General features: G+C 35.6%; 2 protein-coding genes across 3 annotated transcripts in view; one reads left to right on the top strand and one right to left on the bottom strand.

The window, feature by feature from the left end:
• LOC136039510 (nuclear protein localization protein 4 homolog) overlaps positions 1-24283 on the top strand; it is a 148369-nt gene that overhangs the window by 82630 nt on the left and 41456 nt on the right. The window lies entirely within an intron of this gene.
• LOC136039509 (uncharacterized) lies at positions 9013-14545 on the bottom strand. Its single transcript, XM_065723299.1, has 2 exons — positions 14371-14545; positions 9013-11038 (listed from the first exon to the last, which is right to left on the bottom strand). Exon 2 carries the CDS (start codon positions 11034-11036, stop codon positions 9378-9380), a length of 1659 nt encoding a protein of 552 aa, XP_065579371.1. The 5' UTR covers positions 11037-11038; positions 14371-14545; the 3' UTR covers positions 9013-9377.

Below are 24283 nucleotides of genomic sequence, written 5' to 3' on the forward strand. Positions count from 1 at the left end.
CCTGTGACATTGGGGAGAGTTGGAGGGGAAAACCGGAATTCTTGGAAACCGTGAAAATTGGGGTGTTTTATCTTACGAATAGGTAATCCGATTTTAATGAAATTTAATATTTAGCAGGAATTCATGTCTCAGAGCTCTTATTTCAAATCCAGACCAGATCTTTTGACATTGGGGGGGAGTTGGAGGGGGAAATCTTGGAAAACACTTGGAGTGGAGGAATCGGGATGAAGCTTGTGGATAGAATAAGCAAATGTCCTTTATACGTGATTGACGGAACCATACTGGATTTGCTCTTTTTGGGGGAGTTGGGGGAGGGGTTCAGTGATTTGGCGAGTTTGGTGCTTCTGGACGTGCTAGGACGATGAAAATTGGTAGGCGTGTCAAGGGGCTGCACAAATTGACTTGATAAAGTCGTTTTCCCAGATTCGACCATCTGGGCGGCTAAAGGGAGAGGAAAAATTAGAAAAAATTAGGTATTTATAACTTACGAGTGGGTGATCGGATCTTAATGAATTTTGATATTTAGAAGGAAATCGTGACTCAGAGCTCTTATTTTAAATCCTGACCGGCATTAAGCCTCTGCTTTTCCTTTTAAATCAATCTATTGGTTCATAGAATTTTGTTAGAGCTCATACCATATGAGCTCTTAGCTCTTGTTTTCTTATTTAACGTCTCGAAAATACAGATTTTTATATGTTGAAGGCAGTTTTATATGGATAGGCTGTGTGGTCTTCGAAATTATCTACCTCAAATATCAATATATTGAAAATTCTGAATCGCTAACATTATTCTGCATTGTTTTGCCATGTGTTTTCAAGACTTGTGTTCCAATCTTATCTCCAGTGTGCGTGAAGTAACCTGATTGATATTTCCCTGTCCTGGGTACAAACTTATGTGGAGGGACTTTAGACCCATAGTTCCTGTAATGTCGTTTTGCTCTTTGATTCCCTGCATTTGTAATACAACCCACTTGTTACTTTTTTTTCACTCTTTTCAAATGCCGCCCTCCAGTCATGTATGCGAAATCTTTTTTTTCTTTTTTTTTGTAGTGGGGTCAGTGATTAAGAAAAGCTTATTCTATAATTTAAATGAAGTGGAAACAAAAATCAGATAAAATTAGGATTGGGGGTGAGCTCCCCCGCGTGGGTGTACACGCCTTCTATCTTCCTATACTGACATGCTCTAGATTTTGGACGGATCAAGCTAGATAATCCGTGTTTCTAATTCAATTAAAATAATTTATGAACCTGAAGAATGTCCATTAACCTCCCAAATTTTGGCGCCTTTATTTTACCGCTCTTGAGAAAGCAGGTTTTATTATTTCCTTTGAGGGAAAAGATAATAAACCGGTTTTGTCACGTTCTAAAACGATCCAATTCTATCTATCTTCGAACAATATATTAGATGTATACAGTTTGAGCAAAGAGCTACATTAAGTAGGCTATGTATTTACTGTCCGTGGTCATTTTTGGGTGACTAGCAACACGTAGGCTATTTGTAAGTTCAAGGACGAATACCATTAAAAAACAAAGAAAGGGTACTGGAATTTGTGACAGTGATTGATATGAGGATATGCTAATCAAGTGATTAATTTGACAAAACTAGATGTTGATACTTACGATTAAATGTTTATTAACCTATAAGGAATACTGGTGGGAATAGTAATCAGGATTTTTCTTAATAAAATAAAAACAAAAAATATTATCTATGAACCGGTCGGCTTTACAACTTTAAACGAGCATAAATTGGCTTATTAGAAAGCTGTTGCCAATATTGGGAAGAAAACTAAATTTTAAAACTGGGGAAAAGAGAAAGGGAAAACCAAATAATAGCAAAATTGTTTATAACCCACTATATGAACAGGAGAGGTGGAGTAACACAAAGAAAACAAAAATATAGAAGGTAAAACTAAAAATTTGTAAAACAAGAAAATATAGATACAAGCCGAAAACATGTTTTTAGAAATGATTCTTACTTTATAACATGCAGAAGAATTTTAGCTTACACTATTTGACTGGGATTCCACTATGCTATACACCCAACTCTCTAATGAGCAAATATATAGCCCAAATTGTATATTGCTCATGCATTTTACCGTGGGTCACTTGTTTCAACCCATCTACCCGTAGATTGAAACAGTACGAAATCAAGAAACGCAAAACATAATTTGACCTATGTCGAACTTCTTTTAGCGTCTTGGTTTTTGGCCCTAGGTAAAAATTTTGAAACTTGAGAACCTCCCAATACTGATACATTGATGCATTCAACTGCTAAAATGGATTGAAAGAACTGTACAATACTTCCCTGAATTTGAGAAAATTATAAGCAAATATGATTTTTACTTCTTTTAAAATGTTTTTTTGTAATATAATTTCTCAATAACTGTTGGCTTTACATATGAGAAGGCAACCCCTCTCATATACGCAATAATTTCTGTTCGTTTTAAGTTTTGACGTTGCTCCTTATTTTCAGTTAAAAAATAACTTTTTTTTTAAAATTAATTTCTGATCGTTTCATAAATAATGCTCAGAAATGTGGCTCCCACTTCATGAAAATTTTCTTCCCCACGGAAAGTTTTTCCCACGTAAAATATCCCCTCCCTGCCAGGAAAATTTATCCCTGACAATTCCATTATCGCTGGAAGTTCCCCTGCAGAATTTCTTGCGGACGATTTTTCTTAGTGCACTTTCTTCTGAAAAAGACTTTAATTTCTTAATGTTTTTTTCAAATCTTGCCGGAAATTCCCTTTTGCGCGTAGATTTTCTCCTGGAAAATCCACCCCCCCCCCCCCCCGGAATCTTCTTTCCCCACGGGGATTTCTCCCCGTGGAAAATCCCCCCCAAAGAATGTCTGTATACTTCCCAATAATGAATACTACATGTAAATAATGGGCCAATTTCATGACTTATAGACCTTTCCCCAGGGGCTGTGTTATCTCTAAAGGCATGGTTATTGAACCTTTCAACTATGTTGAACAAAATGGCTATCTAAAAATTTTGACCGGACAATTTTAGGGGAAAGGTACGTGGAAGGGGGTTAGTTGCCCTCCAATGTTTTTGGTCATTTAGAATAGCACTAGAACTTTTATTTCCGTTCGAATGGACCCTCTCCCAATATTCTAGGACTATTGGTTCGATACTATCACCCCTGGGAGAAAAACAAACAGATAAACACGCATTTGTGATCTTTCGTCTGGCAAAAATACAAAATTTCACATTTTCGTATATGGGAGCTTGAAACCTCTATGGTAGGATTCTGTGATATGCTGAATCTGATTATTTGATTTTCGTTAAAATTCTTTCATTTTTATTGAGTGTCTATTGATACCAAATAATTCTTTGCTTTGACTGGAAATTAATATATATGCGGTAACTTAAGTGCAAGTTATAGGTAAAATTATTTTTTAAACAGTTATCAGAAACTACGACATTTTGGTCAACTATTACCTCCCCTCTCCCACCAACTTCAAAAACGGTAGTGTTTACCTTTAATATCTGTCTTACCACTCCCTTGTCCAATTTTTCTATACCACGGCCCTAAAGGGCACAGCTGTGGAGAATCAAGATTTAAATTAGTCTATGGATGATAAGATGTTTGCAACATTTTTTTATTAATATGGCTTTTATTTTGTAGTTGTAATTACTCCAAATTTCAAAAAATTAATCAGACTCTGAGATCTCCTTATTTATATGTGTCAATGCCTGTAAAAAATTTGATCACTAGAACATGATAGACCCCAATTGACAGTTCTACCGATGACCAAAACATTAATTATTTTTATTATAGGATATGTTTTGTTGACTATGCTCGATAACATTATGAAAATATATGTTCGTTTTCTGAAGAAAAAACACTTATTTTGGTTGGCTATTTTAATTTGAAAGTGGTTTTTATGGCACTTTCATGGGGAAAACTGCCCTCCCTCTACGGATTCTAAAAAAAGTTTGACCCCCCCCTTAATTTTCGTGTCCAAAACATTCTCTTTGTGTGTTTTCAGTATATCAAATAAAAAACAAGTTGTTTCAACTGAAAGTAAGCAGCAACAGTGAAACTTCAAATGAACAGAAATTATATAGCCTATAGAGGAGAGTGGCTGCCCCTTCCTTGTCCCTCGCTCTTTACGCTCAAGTTCTCTAAAAAACACGTTTCGTTCCAGTTCAGTGGTCCTTGTGTTTCAGGAGTCGTTCTAAAATATTGAGACAAAAAGTCAAGCTTCAGCGTAAAAAGCGAGGCATTGAGGAGGGGGCTGCTTCACTATATCCGGAATAGTTTGTCTTCATTTCAAGTCGTAATGTTGCTCCTTAATTTCAGTTGCTTTATTTTGTTATTTAATTTATAATTGTATTTGAAATCATGCAAGGGAAATCCCCCAGTCCCATCCCTGTAAAATCTCCCGGAAACTTTCTCCACCGCAGAAACCATCCTTTCGAAAAATTTCCGTATATTCTACAATAAAAAAAAAATACTACATGTAAACAAAGGGCAAATTGCATATTTTTTAACCCTTTCTCAGGGGCTGTGGGGGGGGGGGTCATGTCATCCCCAGAGTAAGTTAATAAGTTACTGGCCTTTTCAACTATGCGGAATCAAATGACTATTTCAATGTTTGATCAGATTTCTTTTGGGGAGAGGGCAAGGAGGGGGCTAGTTGCCCTCCATCCTTTTTCATCATTTAAAAAAGCCACTAGAGCTTCTGATTTGCGGCCAAACGAGTTACCTTACAATCTTCTAGGGCGGGCCATTGGTTCGATAGGATTACCCCTGGGGGAAAAAACTAAAAAAATAATAATAATAATTAATAAACACCCCTCCGTAATCTTTCTTCTGGCAAAATCTCCGGTTCCGCATTTTCTTTCTTTTTTGTTAAGTGTTTGAAACCTCTACAGTGATATGCTCCCCTGATGGTATATTTTCGTTAAGATCGCTTGAATTTTTGGGGTTTATCTCTCCTATTTTAAAATCAAGCAAGTTTTTTTCTGGGTTTTCAGCTTTTAATGAGAAGCATTTAATCAATGACACATAGGTGTGGACGGGGATATCTGGCTAGGCAATTATTACATGAGCTGTTTTCCATTTACAATTTCTTTGAAGCCTATTCACAATGAGGTTTTACTAATGTCAATATCTAGCTAGTTCTAATATGAGCCAATCAGATTTTATAGAGAACTAGCTGTTGGGGTAGCCCCCCCGCGCGCGTAAGTCGTTACGTGCCATTGTAGTTGTGTCTCTATGTCCCAACTATGAATATAGATATATATATATATATATATATATATATATATATATATATATATATATATATATATATATATATATATATATATATATGTTTTTAACTACGTAAAACTTGCGAATATATAACATTCTTTGCTGTCCCATTGTCTGTGCATATAAATAGATTGTCAGGTTTACCGACTCTTGAACATGCAACATATAATGGTCCATGGGAAAACAATCCGTATTCAGATCTATACCTCATGATTCTAATGATTGCCCTTGAGCTTTGTTGATGGTGATTGCTAATCGACGATTCCCTGTGTCGCCGTCGTCATTTATATATCCCCCTGTGCCCCCCGGCGTCCCCGTTGTAGTTGTGTCCCGGTCGTCATTTGTGTCCCGGTGTCCCAGTCTGTGATTTCTCTTTGAGGGTCCCGGGCGTCATTTATATTCCTTGTGTCCCGGTCGTCATTTGTGTCCCGGTCTGTATATACATTCGTTTTTGAATTGGTCTTTTTTTTAGGTTTTAGTTTTTTACCTTTTTTTAGTTTTTTTAGTTATACCTCATGATTCTAATGATTGCCCTTGAGCTTTGTTGATGGTGATTGCTAATCGAACATTCCTTGTGTCCCCGTCGTCATTTATATATCCCCCTGTGCCCCCCGGCGTCCCCGTTGTAGTTGTGTCCCGGTCGTTATTTATATTCCCTGTGTCCCGGTCTGTATATACATTCGTTTTTGAAATGGTATATGATGAAATAAATTTTTGTATTTTTCCCCTTGTTTCTTTTTAGTTTTTTTTTTGTTTTTACTTTTTTTTAGTTTTGTTTTTCTCCTTTATTTTTCATTTTTTTTCCTTTTTTTATTTTTTTTTTCTTTTTTAGTTTTTTTTAGTTTTTTAGCTTTTTTATTTTTTTATTAGTTTTTAGTTTTTTTTTCTTTTTAGTTTTTTTGTAGTTTTTACCTTTTTTTAGTTTTTTTTTTACTAATGTCCTGGTCGTCATTTATACTCCCTGTGTCCTGGTCGTCATTTGTGTCCCGGTGCTTTGTTGATGGTGATTGCTAATCGAACATTCCTTGTGTCCCGGTCGTCATTTATATTCCCTATGTGCCGGTGTCATTTGTGTCCCGGTCTGTAATTTCGTCAGTCGAAAACATGACGTCAGTCGACACACAAACATGACGTCACTCGACAGACACACACACACACACAGACAACTTATTTTTATATATATAGATTTTCAGTTGTTTGAAAATGTTGGTGAATGGGCTGTGATATTTGTTTGGAGCAGTCAGGAAAAATGTTCCAGTAAAGCCCGGGAATGTTTTCCCCGAATCCTATTCACAATGAAGTTTTACTAATGTCAATATCTAGCTAGCTTCAATATCTAACTAGTTCTAATATGAGCCAATCAGATTTTATAGAGAATTTTCAGTTGTTTGAAAATGTTGGTGAATGGGCTGTGATATTTGTTTGGAGCAGTCAGGAAAAATGTTCCAGTAAAACCCGGTAATATTTTCCCGGGTTTTATGTTCCGAATCCTATTCACAATGAAGTTTTACTAACGTCAATATCTAGCTAGTTCTAATATTAGCCAATCATATTTCATAGAGAATTTTCAGTTGTTTGAAAATGTTGGTGAATGGGCCGTGATATTTGTTTGGAGCAGTCAGGAAAAATGTTCCAGTAAAACCCGGGAATGTTTCCCCCGAATCCTATTCACAATGAAGTTTTACTAATGTCAATATCTAGCTAGCTTCAATATCTAGCTACTTCTAATATGAGCCAATCAGATTTTATAGAGAATTTTCAGTTGTTTGAAAATGTTGGTGAATGGGCTGTGATATTTGTTTGGAGCAGTCAGGAAAAATGTTCCAGTAAAACCCGGTAATATTTTCCCGGGTTTTATGTTCCGAATCCTATTCACAATGAAGTTTTACTAACGTCAATATCTAGCTAGTTCTAATATTAGCCAATCATATTTCATAGAGAATTTTCAGTTGTTTGAAAATGTCACGTGATATTTGTTTGGAGCAGTCAGGAAAAATGTTCCAGTATAATGTTTTTTGCTGGGAAATGTGTGTTCCGTCTCCTTTTTTACCGCTGACGCGCAAGGATGGCAAATTCTTTTTCAGTGTTTCTACTATCTAGCTTTCAAGGGAAGTAAGGTGATAATACCAGGCACCGTTTTTTGGTTCAACTATTTCTAGAAGTTCCCAAGTTTTGTTAACAAGCTTAACTCTGCCTTCTTTAACCATTGTCGTTACAACGTCACCTTCAGCATATTGTGGTTACTGACAGTGGTAAGTGATGATAACAGCTGATGTCGAAAAACAAATTGAAAAGGATTTAAACGCTAGATTTCAATTTACATATGTTGAAGAATTTGCACTTGTTCTTGCTTGTAGTCTGGTGAGCAGTGGCGCCAATTCACGAAAATGCTATGGGGGAAATTTATTTTTTCCGATTGTTTGTTCAATGGCAAAACCAAAAAAGGTACTTTTTGCTAAAAATATAAAATAGAAATTATTTTTCTAAATATAGAGGGGATAATTGACTCCCTCAATTGGCGCCTTTGCTGGTGAGTTTTTTTTTAAACTCAAAGCTACTGTCATAAGTAATCATTCTTGCCGTCCCTTGTCATGGTCACCGAAATTCTTAAGAGGTGAAAGGTCCCGTAATGAACATCCCATAAGTAGGCAAAACAAATTGATCAAAGTCGAGGGGTTTTCTACTTTCAAAATCCTGTTCACGAGGTGATATGCGCCATACACGATGTCAAATGTAATAACTATGTATGGGACAGGCAGGTATGGCGTAGTTTGAGCGTGCAAAATCTTGCGCTCCGAAACTTACACTAGGTGGCGGAGATCGGACAACCCCACTCTACCCCTAACCCTCCTCAAAATTTTGGTCTGACAGGTAAAAACATAACAACAATACATGTAAACAAATTTGGATGCTCTTTTTAAAGTTTTTTTGTAGCTGATTCGTAAAAACCAAAACATGCACTCGGTAAAATTTAATTTATATTGAACATTGAGTATGTTAAACAGGCAGTCCCTTTTTTCCGTACTTACCAATTCCCTAGCCACAACAAGGGCTCAACTTATCGATCTCTTTTATAATAAGCACGAAAATTATCTATACTTCTTACTTTATTTAAAATGAAATTCGTTAACATTCCCAATTGTCCTTGAACAACACAATTTATGTGGCAAATATTTATTTACAAGTGATAGTATTGTTAATTTTAATTCCCAACTTCGAAATAAAATAAAAAAATTGTGTAGCTTATGGACGCTGCAAATTTGAGCCTCGAAAACCATTTTTGAGCTTCTTCTAGGGTAAAATTTAAGAAGAAAGAACTAACCAAACAGACAGAAAGAATAACATGTATAAGGGCCGAGGGTTTTATTTCGTAAACATAAATTACATAAGCCCTTGGAAAAACACACGAAATCGACAGAATCTTCATCAAAAGAAAAAAAACCGACTTCGAGAAATCCTACGGCTAAGCATGGTTGTTAATAACGTCTGTGACTCGATGCAATAATTACTGTAATCTACTTATTCTTGATTTTGTGAGCACCGAAATTTATCAAGTCTTCAAATTTTCAAAGCCGAGTACACACAGACAGCCATCCATGATCGATACAAAAAAAAGACGAATGCGCTACGTCTCATCATAAGCCAGGTATAGTTTCGAATTGCAAATTACGTCTTTAATAGCTAACGTTTACTATTAAATACTATTGAATTCCACTGTTATTTTTTTTTGCCGATTTATTTTTTGTCGATTAATCAAAATCCGCATAATACGAAAAACACATGTCCGTACGCTACGTCCGACCGTTGTTAACAACATAAATTCCAAAAATACGCTTAATTCATAAGGGTAAAGCTGAGCCAAAAACGAAAAAAAAGAAGAGGAAAAGAATACATTGATCCCCTTACATAGATAAGGGTACTTTAAAAGGTCTTCGAAACGAGAAAATTAATTATTCATAAAATAGGCAGAAATCAGGTCAAATTATACATAAAGCCCAACAAGAAAAACTTAGCTTTGTAAAACACAGCTAGCCACTGAAACATCATGGAGCTTAGTTTTACAACTAGGCCCAGGGGGAGGGGTATATGCGCTAAAAAGCCCTCGTAAATTACGCAAAAACGCCACAATTTGCCACGGTAATAACTTGACGGGGGAAACCCTGTTGATCACCCAGAAAAGAGATTTTCTCAATTACTTCAATGCCTATAACAACTTTACCAAAGACTCCCGTGAAAAAAGGCATTTCTCTCAGAATTATGCGGAATTGAGACCCAACAAGGCCTAAATTGTTGTGTCGTTTTTGCGTGCGACGCATACCGATTGTTCCTCTAACACATGGTAATTTACTGTCGTCAGGGAGGAAAAATGGCTCATCAAAGCTACTGCGCCCACCACGACCACTGTTGCACTCAAAATCGCCCGCAATACAAGATTCCCCACCCCAACATTGAAAAACTTGACAACCTTTATAGCCATACCCCTTTTCCCCTGAACAGAGGGCGCCAAAATTTTTAGACATTTTCGGTGCTACATCTGGTCGGACTTCAAAGACCACCCTTCCCTCCATTACACCGTTTACTTCAACATCCATAAAATAGCGAGGATATGGAGACGTGTTTATTAAACGGCCAGCCTGAGCCATAGGATTTCCGGTATAATTTTGTGAAGAATGAATACTATCACTAGTTACTCCTACTGCAGCATTGAAAAGATGCTTAGAATAGACCCGCGATGAACAATAATTAGCCAAAAATGAAATAGGGTCACTAAATGAATGATGGTGGTTGGAAATTAGGTTATTTCTTCTATGACGCAGGGCATGCAAGTTTTGTTTAAAAGTCGGAAAATCAAAGACTGTTGCACTACTGGAAACCATCTCTTCTAATGAACACTGAACTGATAGCTCGTGATGATGATTTTGGAGACGAATTTTTTCCTTTTTCAAAGACATAAGTAAATCGTTAGCTTCTTCATTGCCATTAATAGTTGGCAGCTGGAAGAGGGTTTTATTAATAAGGTATTGTGTTGAGTCCTGTCTTTCCGATGTAAAAGATTCATCTTGTAATGCTAAACGATCAATCATTTGTTTTTCAAGTGTTGCACAAGCCTCAAGAACTTTAAGAGTAAATTCTCTTTGTTTCACTTGCATGGCTTTTGTTTCTGTACTGAGCTTCCTTAAACTTGATATTTCATTGTGAAGCTCCGATATGGTATGCTCCGTCATTTCTTGATTAGGTCGGACACTATGTCCATTGCTTGGATTATGAGAATTACAAGCACACAAATAACAAATAGCATAAGAACAGGTTACACAGAACATTGTCTGGGGTGAATGATGTATTGGGCATTCGGTTTTGCTTTTTGACAAACCATTGGCTGCCCCAGTGCTCGAGTCAGAGCTTGTACTATTTGAATCAGAAAGCACCGGGGATCCAGCACCATTCTTAGAAATTGGACCAAAATCACCACCAAAGGCAACTGATAGCGTGTTGAGAGAATTACATAGGTCAACTAAATTATGACCAAATGGTGAACTGGGATTTGTTGAGCTGTTTGATAGCAGTGGATCATTGATTTCAGACTGATGCCAGCAGTACGAGCAGTAGATGGATCTTGTTCCCTTGTCCTCAAGCTCCCTTACGCATTTCAAACATACTCGATGCTTACATTCTAAGACGTGAGGAGCAAGGTCATCACCCATTAATTGATGGCAAGACCCACATTGTTGAGTTGGGTCATCCAGCCTCCCCTTCGTAGGGGTCTCCATGCCTAGAATAAAAAAAATACATTTCACTTATTTTTATCCTTCAAGTAAGGTTTTCACTAGATTACCTATCCCAGTGTTATTTGCTGGTTATTTATTTCCTAAAGATATTTTGTGTTATTCTTTGTCCTATATCTCCACTGGTTTATGGTGCAAGTATTCAACATTTGTTGTGTAAAATGAACAAAAAGGATTGCCAGTCTTACCAACTTTGGACATTGGAGGTTGTTAGCAAACAAAATTTTTTACTCCTCCATTTTTTTTTTGTTTTGGGCTTTAAAGTACCAAGGGCATCAAAAAATAACAATATATTTTGTCACCTGGGCCCATCTTAAGTCTATTCATACCTTAAACCGGCAATTTTCTAAGAAATTGCATTTGGTTCTTATAAAATTATGAAGTTTTTAAGGCAGTATTGCATTTTCATTAGTGTTGCCAAGATGAACCATGGAAATCAAATAAGGAAAACTGTTTGACAATGCTTTTCATCTATCAAAAATTTCCATGACCCTTATTTTGGGCTCTTGATCCACATGCCTTAAAGTTTTACTTAGTGAGTACTCTGGAGGGGGAATAAGAAACTTATTTTTCAATGAAAATACAAAAAAAAAAGGTTATTCAATGAAAATATCCCCAGAAAGTATATTTTACTAAATCTAGGGGGCAGAATCCTATTGATGTCACTGCTTCCCAGGCTATAATAGATTTATAATTCCAATTAATTGTACACAGTGAATGAAATAAATCGATTGTCCCAACAAGCTAGGATCAGGAAGGGCATTTTCAAGCAGAATTTTGGCATCTACCTTACTTCTGTGTAAGGATAATGTGAAAGAAGACCTGTCTTTGCATTTATCATAACTTGACTCAATCTAATTATTTTCACTATTTAGGCCTTGACAATACAGTTCAATATTAATTTTATTTTAAGCATAAACTGAACTCTTATTCAGTCCCATTTTACTTTGGAGGGTAGGGGGAATAAGAAACTTACAAAACTTCCAAGGCAAGGTGTAATTTACAAAATTTATTGGGAGGGGATCTGTATTTTTTCAATGAAAATATATCCTCAGAAATCTAGAGGGCATAGTCCCCATTGATGTCACTGCTTCCCAGGCTTTAATATATTTATAATTCAGATTATTGTACAAGGTGAATGGAATAAATCAATAGTCCCAACAAGCTAGGATCAGCAAGGGTATTTTCAAGCAAATTTTTGGCATCTGCATTACTTCTGTGTAAGAATGTAAGGATAATTTGAAAGAAGACCTGTCTGCATTTATTTCAAATTTGACCTAATCTACTTCTTTTCAGTATCTAGGCCTTGACAGTGCAGTTTCAATGACATTAATTGTATTCTAAGCATAAACTGAACTCTTACTCAGTTCCATTTTACTGAAATCTTTCAAAGGCTTTAGTGTTGAAGGAGTAGAGGTTGGAGCCTGAAAGCAGCTTCCTGGTCCCTTATTTGGACTTTCAATCTGTGTCTGAAAGTTTTTCCTCTGCTAGAACACAATATGTATTCAACTGGAGGGGAGAAATGGTAGAGGTATTTCCTTAAAAATACCTTCCAGGCCTTAATATATCTAGTGTTCTGAAAGTTCTATTCACTTACAGGTTTGCAAAAAGCTCTCATCGACAATTATCTTTACCAATTTAAATTTTGAAGGAATTTCTTCAAGCCCTTTACATTTTTTTTTTTGCTGGAAGGTTGCTTTTTGAACAACCATGTTTAAAACACTTTCATTCAGTTTTCACTAGGCTCTATAGTAGACTGGATTACTTCTGTAACTGATTATGGTAAACTATCCACTCTTTTAGTCCAATTTCTTTTTCTGTATCCAAATTTCATTTCAGAACCTAATTTAAAAAATAAGACTGGTTTCCCAACATTCACAGTGTTGAAGAGGAAGTTGGTAGAGTAACTCTCATGGAATTTATTGGGGTTCAGCTTATGTCAATTTTGTAAATCGGCTGAAGAAAATTCCCCCTAGATCCTAAAATTTTGGCTGTTTCATTTCAGTAATGACTAACTACAAAATAGCATGTGTAGCTACTGAATGTAGTTATTGTTTTCATTTTCATTCAAACTGGTCTTACTTGAAATTATGAACCAATTCTTGATGAGAAGTAAGAACATAACATGATGACCAACCTTCTTAATTTGTAGACTTTCAAAAGAAGCCCATGGCTATAGCTTGCCCCATTAGGGGAAGGGGACAAGGTGCAATCATAATGGCAACAATTCATATATTTGAAAGACAAATGAAAAGAAAATTCAATGGTATATTTTTTTTTTCAACTTGGTAATCACCTATAATTTACATTTACCAGGTTTGGTTATTTGTGATTTCTTGTGAATTTGTATGTTTAGCCTAATAGCAGATCTTGCCCATTAGAAGGGGGGGGCACAATTTCCAAGGTAGTGAAGAAGGCTATTTGGAAAATGTTAAAGGGAGGAATAAATGGTATTTTACAATGTTTTCTCCTGAGAAGAAATCTTGTTAGGCTACATAACTTACTCAAAACTTTTTCAAAGTATAATAGTAGATTAGGCCTACTACCTGCTGTTGCAATATGAACAAAACATTTACATTTTTAAATGTGGCCTGGCACATTAGATCTTGCAGTTAGCAAGGCACTTATAGCCCATTATGATTTTTTCCCTTAATTTAAAACTCCTGAACATCAGTCATGAATGCCTTGTATGCAACAAAAGGAACATGGACTCACAAATTTACATTCAACTATTATTCTTCTGAAAAAAAATGGAGTGTTATCCTAGGTGTATAGGCTAGTCTAGCAGTGCTATGATAGAAAACAAAATGTATCACACAATCTAAGCATTCCTTTCAATCCATGAACCCAAACTAATGTAGTCTATATTACTTTGATAGCCAAACAAGCTGAATTTCCAATCACACAAGCCAAGAGCATCTAAAATGATAAATCACTTGATTATAATTGCAAATATTTACCCTTTTTACTCATTAAAAATTGCAACTCAAAAACAAAGAAAAGGCTTTTAGCACGTTTGAAAGAATAACCTAAAGCAGAATAGATGATAGGCCTAATTAAGCAGAAATCCTTATAGGTGAAACTAGGTAGGCTAGCCTAAATTGGGACTGGGTTTAAAACAACTTAAATCTAATTTCTTTTACTTTTCTTTATTTTTAAAATAAGGTAAATAATCAAATCTAGAATAAAAGCATCAACGGCCATTTTCTAATTAGTCTACTATGCAATGGTTCTACTTGGTACAACAAAGAGTTAAATAAACATGAAGAAATGTTGTTAAGAAGTAAAAGAACAGCAGAGAATATTTATTTTTACTCACCGGAGTAGTAAATAGGTGAAAAATCCTTTGCGGGTGCAATTTTGACTGCTTTAAGTCGAATTTTTGAAAAGTTTGCGGCTATTTGCCGGCGTGTTAAAACTTCACGTTTCGTTTAGCGTGGACTTGCTATGCGAATGGGCGTTGCCAAGTAAAGTAGCTAAAGTTCCTAAAACTGTAGCTCCTTCATTCTATTTTTAAAAAAGAATTTCTGTTGACCAAATGATTCTTTTATAATTTTCATTTTTATTCCTTTTATTTAAAAATTATTCGTCACAGTTCACTGAAGATATCATATTTTTAATTATTTTCTCAAGTAGCGCTTGGCAACGTCATCCCGCCATTTTCAAAGAAAGCTACCGCCCATTCTAGTTGGACATTCCGCCGGTAGGAGCCCAGTATTATTGATTAAATGTACAGCATTGTCTAATGGTGTCAATACGCTAGCCGAGAATTGTACCGATTCAAACCAAATTTTGTAGCTAATAGAACATTGGTTAATAAGTTTCGTAATCCCTGTTTTCCAATTTCCTATAAAATAGCATAGTATATCAGTTAAGTTGTAATGCTTGGAGTTTATTTCTTATTTTTTATTTATTTATTAATGGCAAATACGGAAAGCTTTCAAGCTTATCGCACTAAACATAATAAAAAGAAGATACGACAGCACTGACAACATAATACACACATACAACTCTATGAAAATAACAACTACAACAAACACTGACAAATAATACTATAAATGAAACCTGCTTGTCTTGTACATTTCTTCTCGCCGTATAAGCAATACTTAACACAGGAGAAGGCGAGGGAGCAGTTATCCTCTATTTTGCATACAAGTCCAGTGGACATACTTTTTCATTAGTCAACCCAAAAACCTCGGCAATCCCCATTGCAATTCCAGTTGGCTTTCCGAGTAGGCAAAGCTCATATTAAATGAAAAATCCAAGTTGTCAAATTGCCTGCAAGTCCTTCGGACATACTCAGAACGAAGGACTGAGCATAAATTAATAAATTTTAGGAAACATTTAATTTGGGGTGTCGAATCGCTTTCAAGTGGCTCATAGAACTGAAATACTATTTGAATTACCCTTACTCCGTGCCTATCAACCTTAGTTCTACCTTATGATGGGTGGAAGACTATTTATCAACAAGTGTAATGACGTCATTTTATTCAATTGTGAAAAAAGGCTTATGTCAGCCTTGTCTCTCACTCCGACTATCTCTCTTGGCTTTTTATTAATTATATATGGCTCACGAGTTTTTCACCACTGTCCACCAAGTTGATTTTAATTCGTTGGACGTTTTAGCTGGGGAAATTGAAAATATAGTAAGCATATATGCTATGAACTGTACAAAGGAATTGTTTGTAATTTCAACCCTATTCTCAGGTATATACACAGGGATAGGGATCTTCAAATTCCCTTTCTTAGCATAATTCAACTCTCATGATGTGCCCCATTACAAGGATTTTTTCCGTAGTATTTGCCACTTTTTGGATTATCTCTTCGAAGTTTCGTTCTCCCCCACTGCCCTTCAAGATCTCTGTCCATTATTCATCTGAAACTTGTCAGAAATGGAATGTAAATCCGTCGAAATCTTTAGGGGGTGTGGGGTCTTAAAAAGTTGTTTTGCGAATGTATTTTCCGGATGTTTAATTGTTTTCTATTTTCTTTCTCTAAGTACTCTAACTCGAGTCAAAAAGCGTTTACTATTATTTTGTGAAACCATTTTTGTGTCTTGGATAGTGTACTGCCTGATTCTTATTTATACCTTGTCCCCCTCCCTTCCCGTAATCCTGTTTTCATAGTTTGATGCTTGGAAGTGGGTCTCTCTCGGTTTTCAAGACACGGCTGAAAACTTGTTAACAGTTCTTTTTTTTATAAGAAGTAAGGTAATAGTAATTTCAGACCGTAGCATGTTTGGTCCGTTATATTTTTGGGAAATTGTGTCCCTTAAGTGATAAGAGGAATAGGTGTTGGTCCCTCCGCCCCAACTAGTGTGTTCTTTTCCATAAATACATGCAAATCGAAGCTTTGAGTGAAATCGAAGCTTTGATTATGTTCAACAGTTTTGTAAAAAAGTAAGTGAAATTCAACACGATCAAGCTCCCCTCCTGCTCCCAGAACAAATTTTAGGCTTTAGTCCTCCTCCTTCTTCAAAACAAAATTTTTACCAGCATTCCTCTGTTTCTGTAATACAGGAAAAGAAAAAAAAAGAAATGTGGAATTAAGAAAATGTAAAAAATGAAATCAATTTGTATCAAATACATAAAACCAAGTATATTATTTTTGGAATGTGACGATAATAGATTCATGGTTTTTGCACAGTAACTAGCCACCACTTGTTTGGATCGGGGGGGGGGTTGTATATAATCTCCAAAACTATTGAAAACTGGTTATCCTAGATCCGTCCGTAACTAGCTTACATTATATTTTCAAGACATGTGCCCTTGGGTCCTTATTCTCTTATGCAGATTAAGCAGCGTGGTTTCTTATTTTCTGCTGTTGTATGATCATTGGTAGCGCAGGTGTTCGTAGACCTAACCCTTAGATTGGGTGAGGATTTAAACTAAGCATGTAATTTGCGGGGCGACCATCTTCCCATTTTCTTGAGAGCGAAGTCCACTGATACGCAAAATGTATATCGGGTCTACTGTTGACAATCTAGATTATTGCCTTGTAGTAGGGTTGTGCGCAGGGGGAGCCTTGGAGCCAGGCACCTCCGCTGATTTCTTCAAATGTCTTGAACTATTTGGCATTCATTATTCAAACTATCAAATAATTTGTTCTTTTATTGCCCCCTCCCTCCCGCCAAAAACTGCTGCGCACATGCGAGCCTTGAAGGCGTGTTGTGTGAGGTGGCACCTGTAAATGCACTGTGAATTTAAAAAAGAAAATAACAATGTCGCATTTCAATATTGAAAATTACTTATAATCAGTTATAATTGTATATTCTCAATTTATGTTCGCCACCTTTTCAATATTCCATAGTTTTTTTTTTTTTTTTTTTTTTTTTTTTTTTTTTTTTTTTTTTTTTTTTTTTTTTTAAACCATGAAATTTTCAATGTCTTGGTCGCTAACAGTGTTAATGTAATAGTAATCAGAATAGTACTAACGGACTTGATTTCATCTTCTCTGGCACCAGTGTATTTCAGAAAAATCAGTTTTGGCAAAAAATTACTTATCGCCAAAAATCTTTCGCTGTGAAAAAGAAAAAATCAAGTCCCTGTCTCAGCTAAAAAGAAAGTGTAAGCAATGGCTCCATATGAATCCTCGCAATGCAAACGATATTTGGTAAAAAGCTTTAGCAGTCAAACTATGATGGTTTTGGATTTGATGTTACTACTACTACTAATTACTCATTGATGCACTAAGCCGCCTGAGGCCGACACAGCTACGCACGCTCCACGTCTATCCTAATCTTTTCAAAGCTTTCCTCCCTACATCCTTCCAGGAAGTTTCCATTTCATTTCAGTCTTTTCGTACAACATCCTCCCATCCGAATCGCGGGTCTGCTTTCCGTTTAGTCCTAGAAGATTAGTCGAAAAGGAAAATCTTTGTATTGTATACCCGTAGAATTTCTCTTTAGTAAAGGGAGTGGGTTAAGAAGGTCCAAAATTTTGTTATTTTGGGGTTTCCCCTGGTTCGCTCCTTCGTGGGCACCCGTGTGATTATCTTTTCCCTAGTTATTTGTTGACATTATAAAACCTAAATTGTAAATACTACATTTCTTAACACTATATTGTTCTCTTTTACATTCCCGGGTAGTCAAAGTTGCTTCGAGTCACTGTTATAGTTTACATTGACAATTTTATCTTGCTCACTAGATTGATTGTCAATTCGATAGCCACCTATAGCTCAAACTCTGTACTCTAGATGTACCCAGTATATAGCTGAGTGGCGACTGAAAATCCCCCTCTAATGATCATTTGCCTACTAGATAATTCCACATCGAAAAAGAAAAAGAAATATATAAAATACAATATTTATTCTTACTAATACCCCATCGGTGAAATATCTGTCACATCGCTCATTCTTTCAAGTCTATGGTGCTGTAATTTTTTGAACAATGGTATTATTATCGCTATTTGAAAATCCCTTCGCCAAAAGTTCTATTTTTCTGTTCTGATATTCAGAGAAAGGACTTGTTTCCAGCCCAAATTTATTTCCGGTTCAGAACATCTGACAACAGTGATATAATTTAAATACCTTCGTCTAGGCAAAAGCAGATGTGTGCTACGTCAGAGACTACTATGTCTGAAAAGTTGTAGTAATGCTTCCGGCGACCGGTTTACTTGAAATCAGGATAAAAGAATGTGGTATTCGTTGGCGGGAAACACGGAGTCGCAAATCAGAAGACACTTTTCATGTCAAAGGCTTGCGCGAATTTTACTCAATATAGCCTATGCGATCCAATGATTTAATGTTCCATTTTTTGTAATGGAAAAATAATAGTTAATTAAAATTTTGCGCAATAGCTAGAGAAAGTGTATTAACAGACATGACATCTGTCAATATGAGCAGGGTGGTAGTGGAATAAGGAACATACCTAGGACCTACATTTGGTAGGGGATATGCTTGTCTCCTGGTTTCCAAAAAATGATTGGAAAGCTTTGGAAAAGAAATTTTGATGGAGATGACATCTGGTAAAAAAATGAGTTGCCTTAATGAAGTAACTTCGAAGGAGTTTTAAGGACGGCCCTCCCCTGAAAGATCACTTGGGATTTAGTAACCCCCGAAATGTTGAAAATTTTGCACCAAAAAACTGCATATCCCCTGGATTGTGGAAAATACCTATTCTGGTATTTTGTATGGGCAGCAAGCGTAGGAGGAGACAATTATAGAAAGGCTATTCAGCTTCAGAGGCAGAAATCCCCTGCAGTGGTGCTTATCATAGTAGCCTTAAAAAAAAAAAAAAAAAAAAAAAAAAAATCACCGCGATAACATTGCGAAATGTTGGCTCTTGTTTCTTCTTTTTTATTCCTTTTTTTCTACTGATAGGAACCTCAGTTAATTTTGAGCTATAGTTACTAAACCGCTAGGGAGGTAAGTTAGTCGAGTTCAAGATATAGAATGATGGATCTTGAGCCGAACTAGCCAGCCAGGACAAAAACCAACAAAGAGAGAAAAAACTCAATTAAATACAACAAGCGAGACTGCGGCCAGTAGAAAGAAAAGATTAAAAACTATAACGACACGGATATTTCTCTTGTGTGTAAGCTAGGCGTCTTCAGCACAGAAGAAGCAAACGATAAAACAAAATAATCTAAAAACAAATAAAACCACCAACAATATTAATAAAACTACAATTGTCGCAACCGATCCACATATTAGATCCGCAAATAGGTACTTGTAGCTACATGGAATGTGTCTCTTATGCAGATGAATACGGACAGTCCTCTTTATCCGTGTTTCTTTAATCAAATTTGGTATATTCTTTTTGATAAATTAATCATAAATCTAGTTATCAAATCAATAATTTTCGAATAAATTAAAAAAGGTAATAAACATAATAAATTTAAAACGAACGTGATAAAGTTAATAAACATACTTGTACATTTATAGCACTTGGTCAAATTATCTTCTAAAAATAGGTATGTATGATTAGATACAAATAGTTGCTTTTAAATTTTAAAATTTAATTTTCAAGGGTATCCTTATGAATATACAAATGTAAGAGCTATTCAGGTGCTTCAACGAACTTGACATGAAGACCAGAATTTTTAATTAATATTTAACACAACGTTCAAAATTTATTTAATAATATATTATTATTTTTATGCTGCCTGTTTATGTAAGGCAATGATCCAGACGAAAATCCTAGTTAGTATTTCATCCGAGAATCATCAATGCTATATAGAAAAAATTACTTTAGATAGGACAAACAATCGCTTTAAAAAAACTTAATATGTTAAATAAACTAATTGAGCTTATTGAATGTTTCCTAACAGTTTCATGAGTTGATTAAATAAAAAAAACTAATTTTTTTAGCTGAAAGTAAGGAGCGACATTAAAACTTAAAACGAACAGAAATTACTCCGTATATGAAATGAGTTGTCCCCTCCACAATCCCTCGCTCTTTACGCTAAAGCTTTTAATTGTTTTAAAAAGTAGAATTGTGGCAAAGAGTCAAACTTTAGCGTAAAGAGCGAGGGATTGTAGAGGGGACAACTCATTTCATATAAGGAGTAATTTCTGTTCGTTTTAAGTTTTAATGTCGCTCCTTACTTTCAGCTAAAAAAATTAGTTTTTTTTTATTTAATTTCTGAACGTTTTTGAATTAATGCATGTTTGGTTTTGGCTCTCCGCACATAAATTATTAAAATGAAATTTGTATATTAATTCTTTTTTTGGCTAAATGGCTTTCTCTTAGTTTTGATCAGACGATTTTGAGAAATAAGGGGTGGAGAAGGAGGCCTAGTTGCCCTCCAATTTTTCGGTTACTTAAAAAGACAACTAGAACTTTTAATTTTTAATGAACGTTTTTATTAGTAAAAAATATACGTAACTGTAAGAATTAACTTACGTAACAAACTTTCATAACCTTATATTTTTATTATGTATACGAGGGGGTTTGTACCCTCGTTAATACCTCGCTCTTTACACTAAATCGTAAGTTTTGTCCCAATTCTTTAAGAATGACCCCTGAATCAGAAAGGCCGTAGAATAAATAGTTGAAATTACTAAAAATACTTTAGCATAAAGAGCAAGGTATTTATCTCCTCCTAAATACCTCGCTCTTTATGCTAAATTATTTTTAGAACCCCTCATATGCGTAATAATCTCTGTTCGTTTTAAGTTTCAATGCTACTTCTTCCTTTCATTTGAAAAAACGTTTTTATGTTTATTTTTCATTGTTTTCTTATAGTAATGCTAGAGAATCCTGCGCCCTTGTCATTGAATTTTTCTTCCCCCATGACAGATTCCTCCAAGGAAAGATCCTCCAACATAGCCCACCCCCCTCAGCCCCACCCCCAAACAAAATAAAATCCCCCTAAAAATGTCTGTACACTTCCCAATAACCATTACTATATGTAAACACTGGTCAAAGTTTGTAACTTGCAGCCCCTCCCCCAGGGACTGTGGGGGAGTAAGTCATCCCCAAAGACATAGTTATTATGGTTTTCGACTATGCTGAACAAAATGGATATCTCAAAATTTTGATCCGTTGACTTTGGGAAAAAAAATGAGCGTGGGAGGGGGCCTAGATGCCCTCCAATTTTTTTGGTCACTTAAAAAGGGCACTAGAACTTTTCATTTCCGTTAGAATGAGCTCTCTTGCGACATTCTAGGACCACTTGGTCGATACGATGACCCCTGGGGAAAAGAAAAAAAAAAAAAAAAAAAAAAAAAAAAAAAAAAAAAAAAACAAATAAACACGCACCCGTGATTTGTCTTCTGGCAAAAAATACAAAATTCCACATTTTTGTAGGTAGGAGCTTGAAACTTCTACAGTAAGGTTCTCTGATACGCTGAATCTGATGGTGTCATTTTCGTTAAGATCCTACCACTTTTAGGGGGTGTTTCCCCCTATTTTCCTAAATAAGGCAAATTTTCTCAGGCTCGTAACTTTTGATGGGTAAAACTAAACATGATGAAACTTATATATTTAAAATCAGTATTAAAATGCGATTCTTTTGATGTAGCTATTGATATCAAAGTTCAATCTTTTAGAGTTTTGGTTACTATTGAGCCGGGTCGCTCCTTACTACAGTTCGTTACCACGAACTGTTTGATATCTGAGCTGATTTTGACAGTTTCATTCGTATGGCTTTATTACCTTAGTTTCGCATAAAGGTTCACACTGGAACCGAACCCTGAAGTTTCTTTCTGAATTCGAATTCCGAAATCTGAAGTTTCGTTCGCCTGGCTCTATTACCTTAGTTTCGCATAAAGGTTCACACTGGAACCGAATTCTGAAGTTTCTTTCTGAATTCGAATTCCGAAATCTGAAGTTTCGTTCGCCTGGCTCTATTACCTTAGTTTCACATAAAGGTTCACACAGGAACCGAATTCTGAAGTTTCTTTCTGAATTCTGAATTCAAAATTCTGAATTCGTATTCTGAAATCTGAAGTTTCGTTTTCCTGGCTCTATTACCTTAGTTTCTCATAAAGGTTCACATAGGAACCGAATTCGCTCATTATCGAAATTTAATTACCAATTTTGACGATTTTAGTTGATTTGTTTAGCAATTCCTCAAGATAGAAAAATTCAATTATATCGGGCAACTAAGTGATTTTTCCGGCAATTTTTTTTTTAACAAAACAGTGTACTTATCGGTTACATAGTAAACACTCAGGAAGTGAAGTTCGATTAATGCTAATGAAATCAAACAAAATATTATGAAAATATAATAGTTTAGAAACAAATTTGGGTTATATATTTGAACATTAGGGAGAGGGTAAAGCATAACATATATTATACTAACCAACCAAACGAAAATACCAACTAAATACTTAAATAAGATATGGCTATAATTTATTTTCCAACCAAGCCAAAGCTAATTGTGTGGTATAAAGAAGCTGCTTGACCAGTGTCTTGCGTCTTGTTCGCATCATCCGCGATCGAAATTCTATAGTGTTTATCATATAACCGGTAAGTATCCAAATCAGCAACATCAATTAACGACGGAATTAGGACTGAAAATGATTTGACTGAGAAGCTTATTATGGCTGTTCAGTACAACAAAATTGATTGAAAGAGCAATAACGACAAAAATACAATTTTGACCCTGAAAGCGTGGGAGTAAAATATTATCCTCGTCCATTTCAACTACGCTCTTCCGACTTTGAATATTTTGCCAGTAAGTTTTGGGTGACTTTGAAATCTACTGTGAATAAAACGACGATTAAAAATGTTCATTGTTGCGATTAACGAATAATATTATCGCAGCAGTTTCTTCTGTGAACCAAGCAGGGCCGTAGCTAGGGTTTTTCGGGGGGGGGGGGGTTGAAATCCTACTATACCCATCTCTGGATACGCCTCTGAAATATAGGGTTACTATCTTTATACAAACTAAAAAAAAAAAAAAATATCTGGAAAGCCACTGTTTACCAAAATGGTGAATCACTGACTCGAAAAATGATATTTCCCCCCAACACAAGTAGGAAACTATTTTTTGTGGGTGGAGGGGGAGGGTGAATTCACAAAACAAATAATAATTGGTGAATTTATTATCAACATTGTATTATTTTCAACAGACATTCGCCGATTTTTTTTTTAGGGTACGTAATACATGTTCGCTGCATTGATTCGAAAGGCTCTAAGCGATTTTTTTTATAACTGGTATTAATATCCACCACTACCGAACTAAATTCTTATGAACATGAAAGCTAAGATTTAATGTGGAATGCAGCAGCTTCAACTCACGGATACAATGTGTTTTTGAAAATTTAGGGGGGGCTGTTTTTTTCAGTTTTCTCAAAGAAAGTACTAAAACAGCTATTTTTCAATGAAAGTATAGACAAAAAAGGTATTTTCAAAATCTAGAAGGGTAAACACCCCTGAACCCCCTTCCCCTCCCCCTAGTAGAATGAAGAATTTCCTAAGATGTTGATAAAATAAACTTAAGCTTAGTTAATTAAATTCTTACGGGTTTCTCGGCATTTGCCCAAAGAAAATTAGATTCTCCTGCATTTCACCCAGAAGGAATGTATTAACGCAAAGGCTCGTTCACAATGAGATATTACTAGTACTGAGGTTTAGCTAGCGCTCAATTGAGCCAATCAGAAGATACTATGAAAAATCCCGATTGGCATAAATTACTTTTAGTTAAATCTTTCTAAGATTTTCGAAAATCCGCGGTAAAAGATTTTCGTAAATTTTGTGATACCCACCATAGCCGCTATCTTTTATCGAGGTTTTTAGATGACCATTCAATCTTCTTTTAAAGAGTCAACGGAGATAAGATAAT

This window comes from Artemia franciscana, chromosome 19, assembly GCF_032884065.1.
Source record: "Artemia franciscana chromosome 19, ASM3288406v1, whole genome shotgun sequence".
NCBI lineage: Eukaryota > Metazoa > Arthropoda > Branchiopoda > Anostraca > Artemiidae > Artemia > Artemia franciscana.

Bases quoted from the DNA above. Each gene is read 5' to 3' on its own strand.
- LOC136039509 (XM_065723299.1), bottom strand. From the start codon at position 11,036: ATGGAGACCCCTACGAAGGGGAGGCTGGATGACCCAACTCAACAATGT.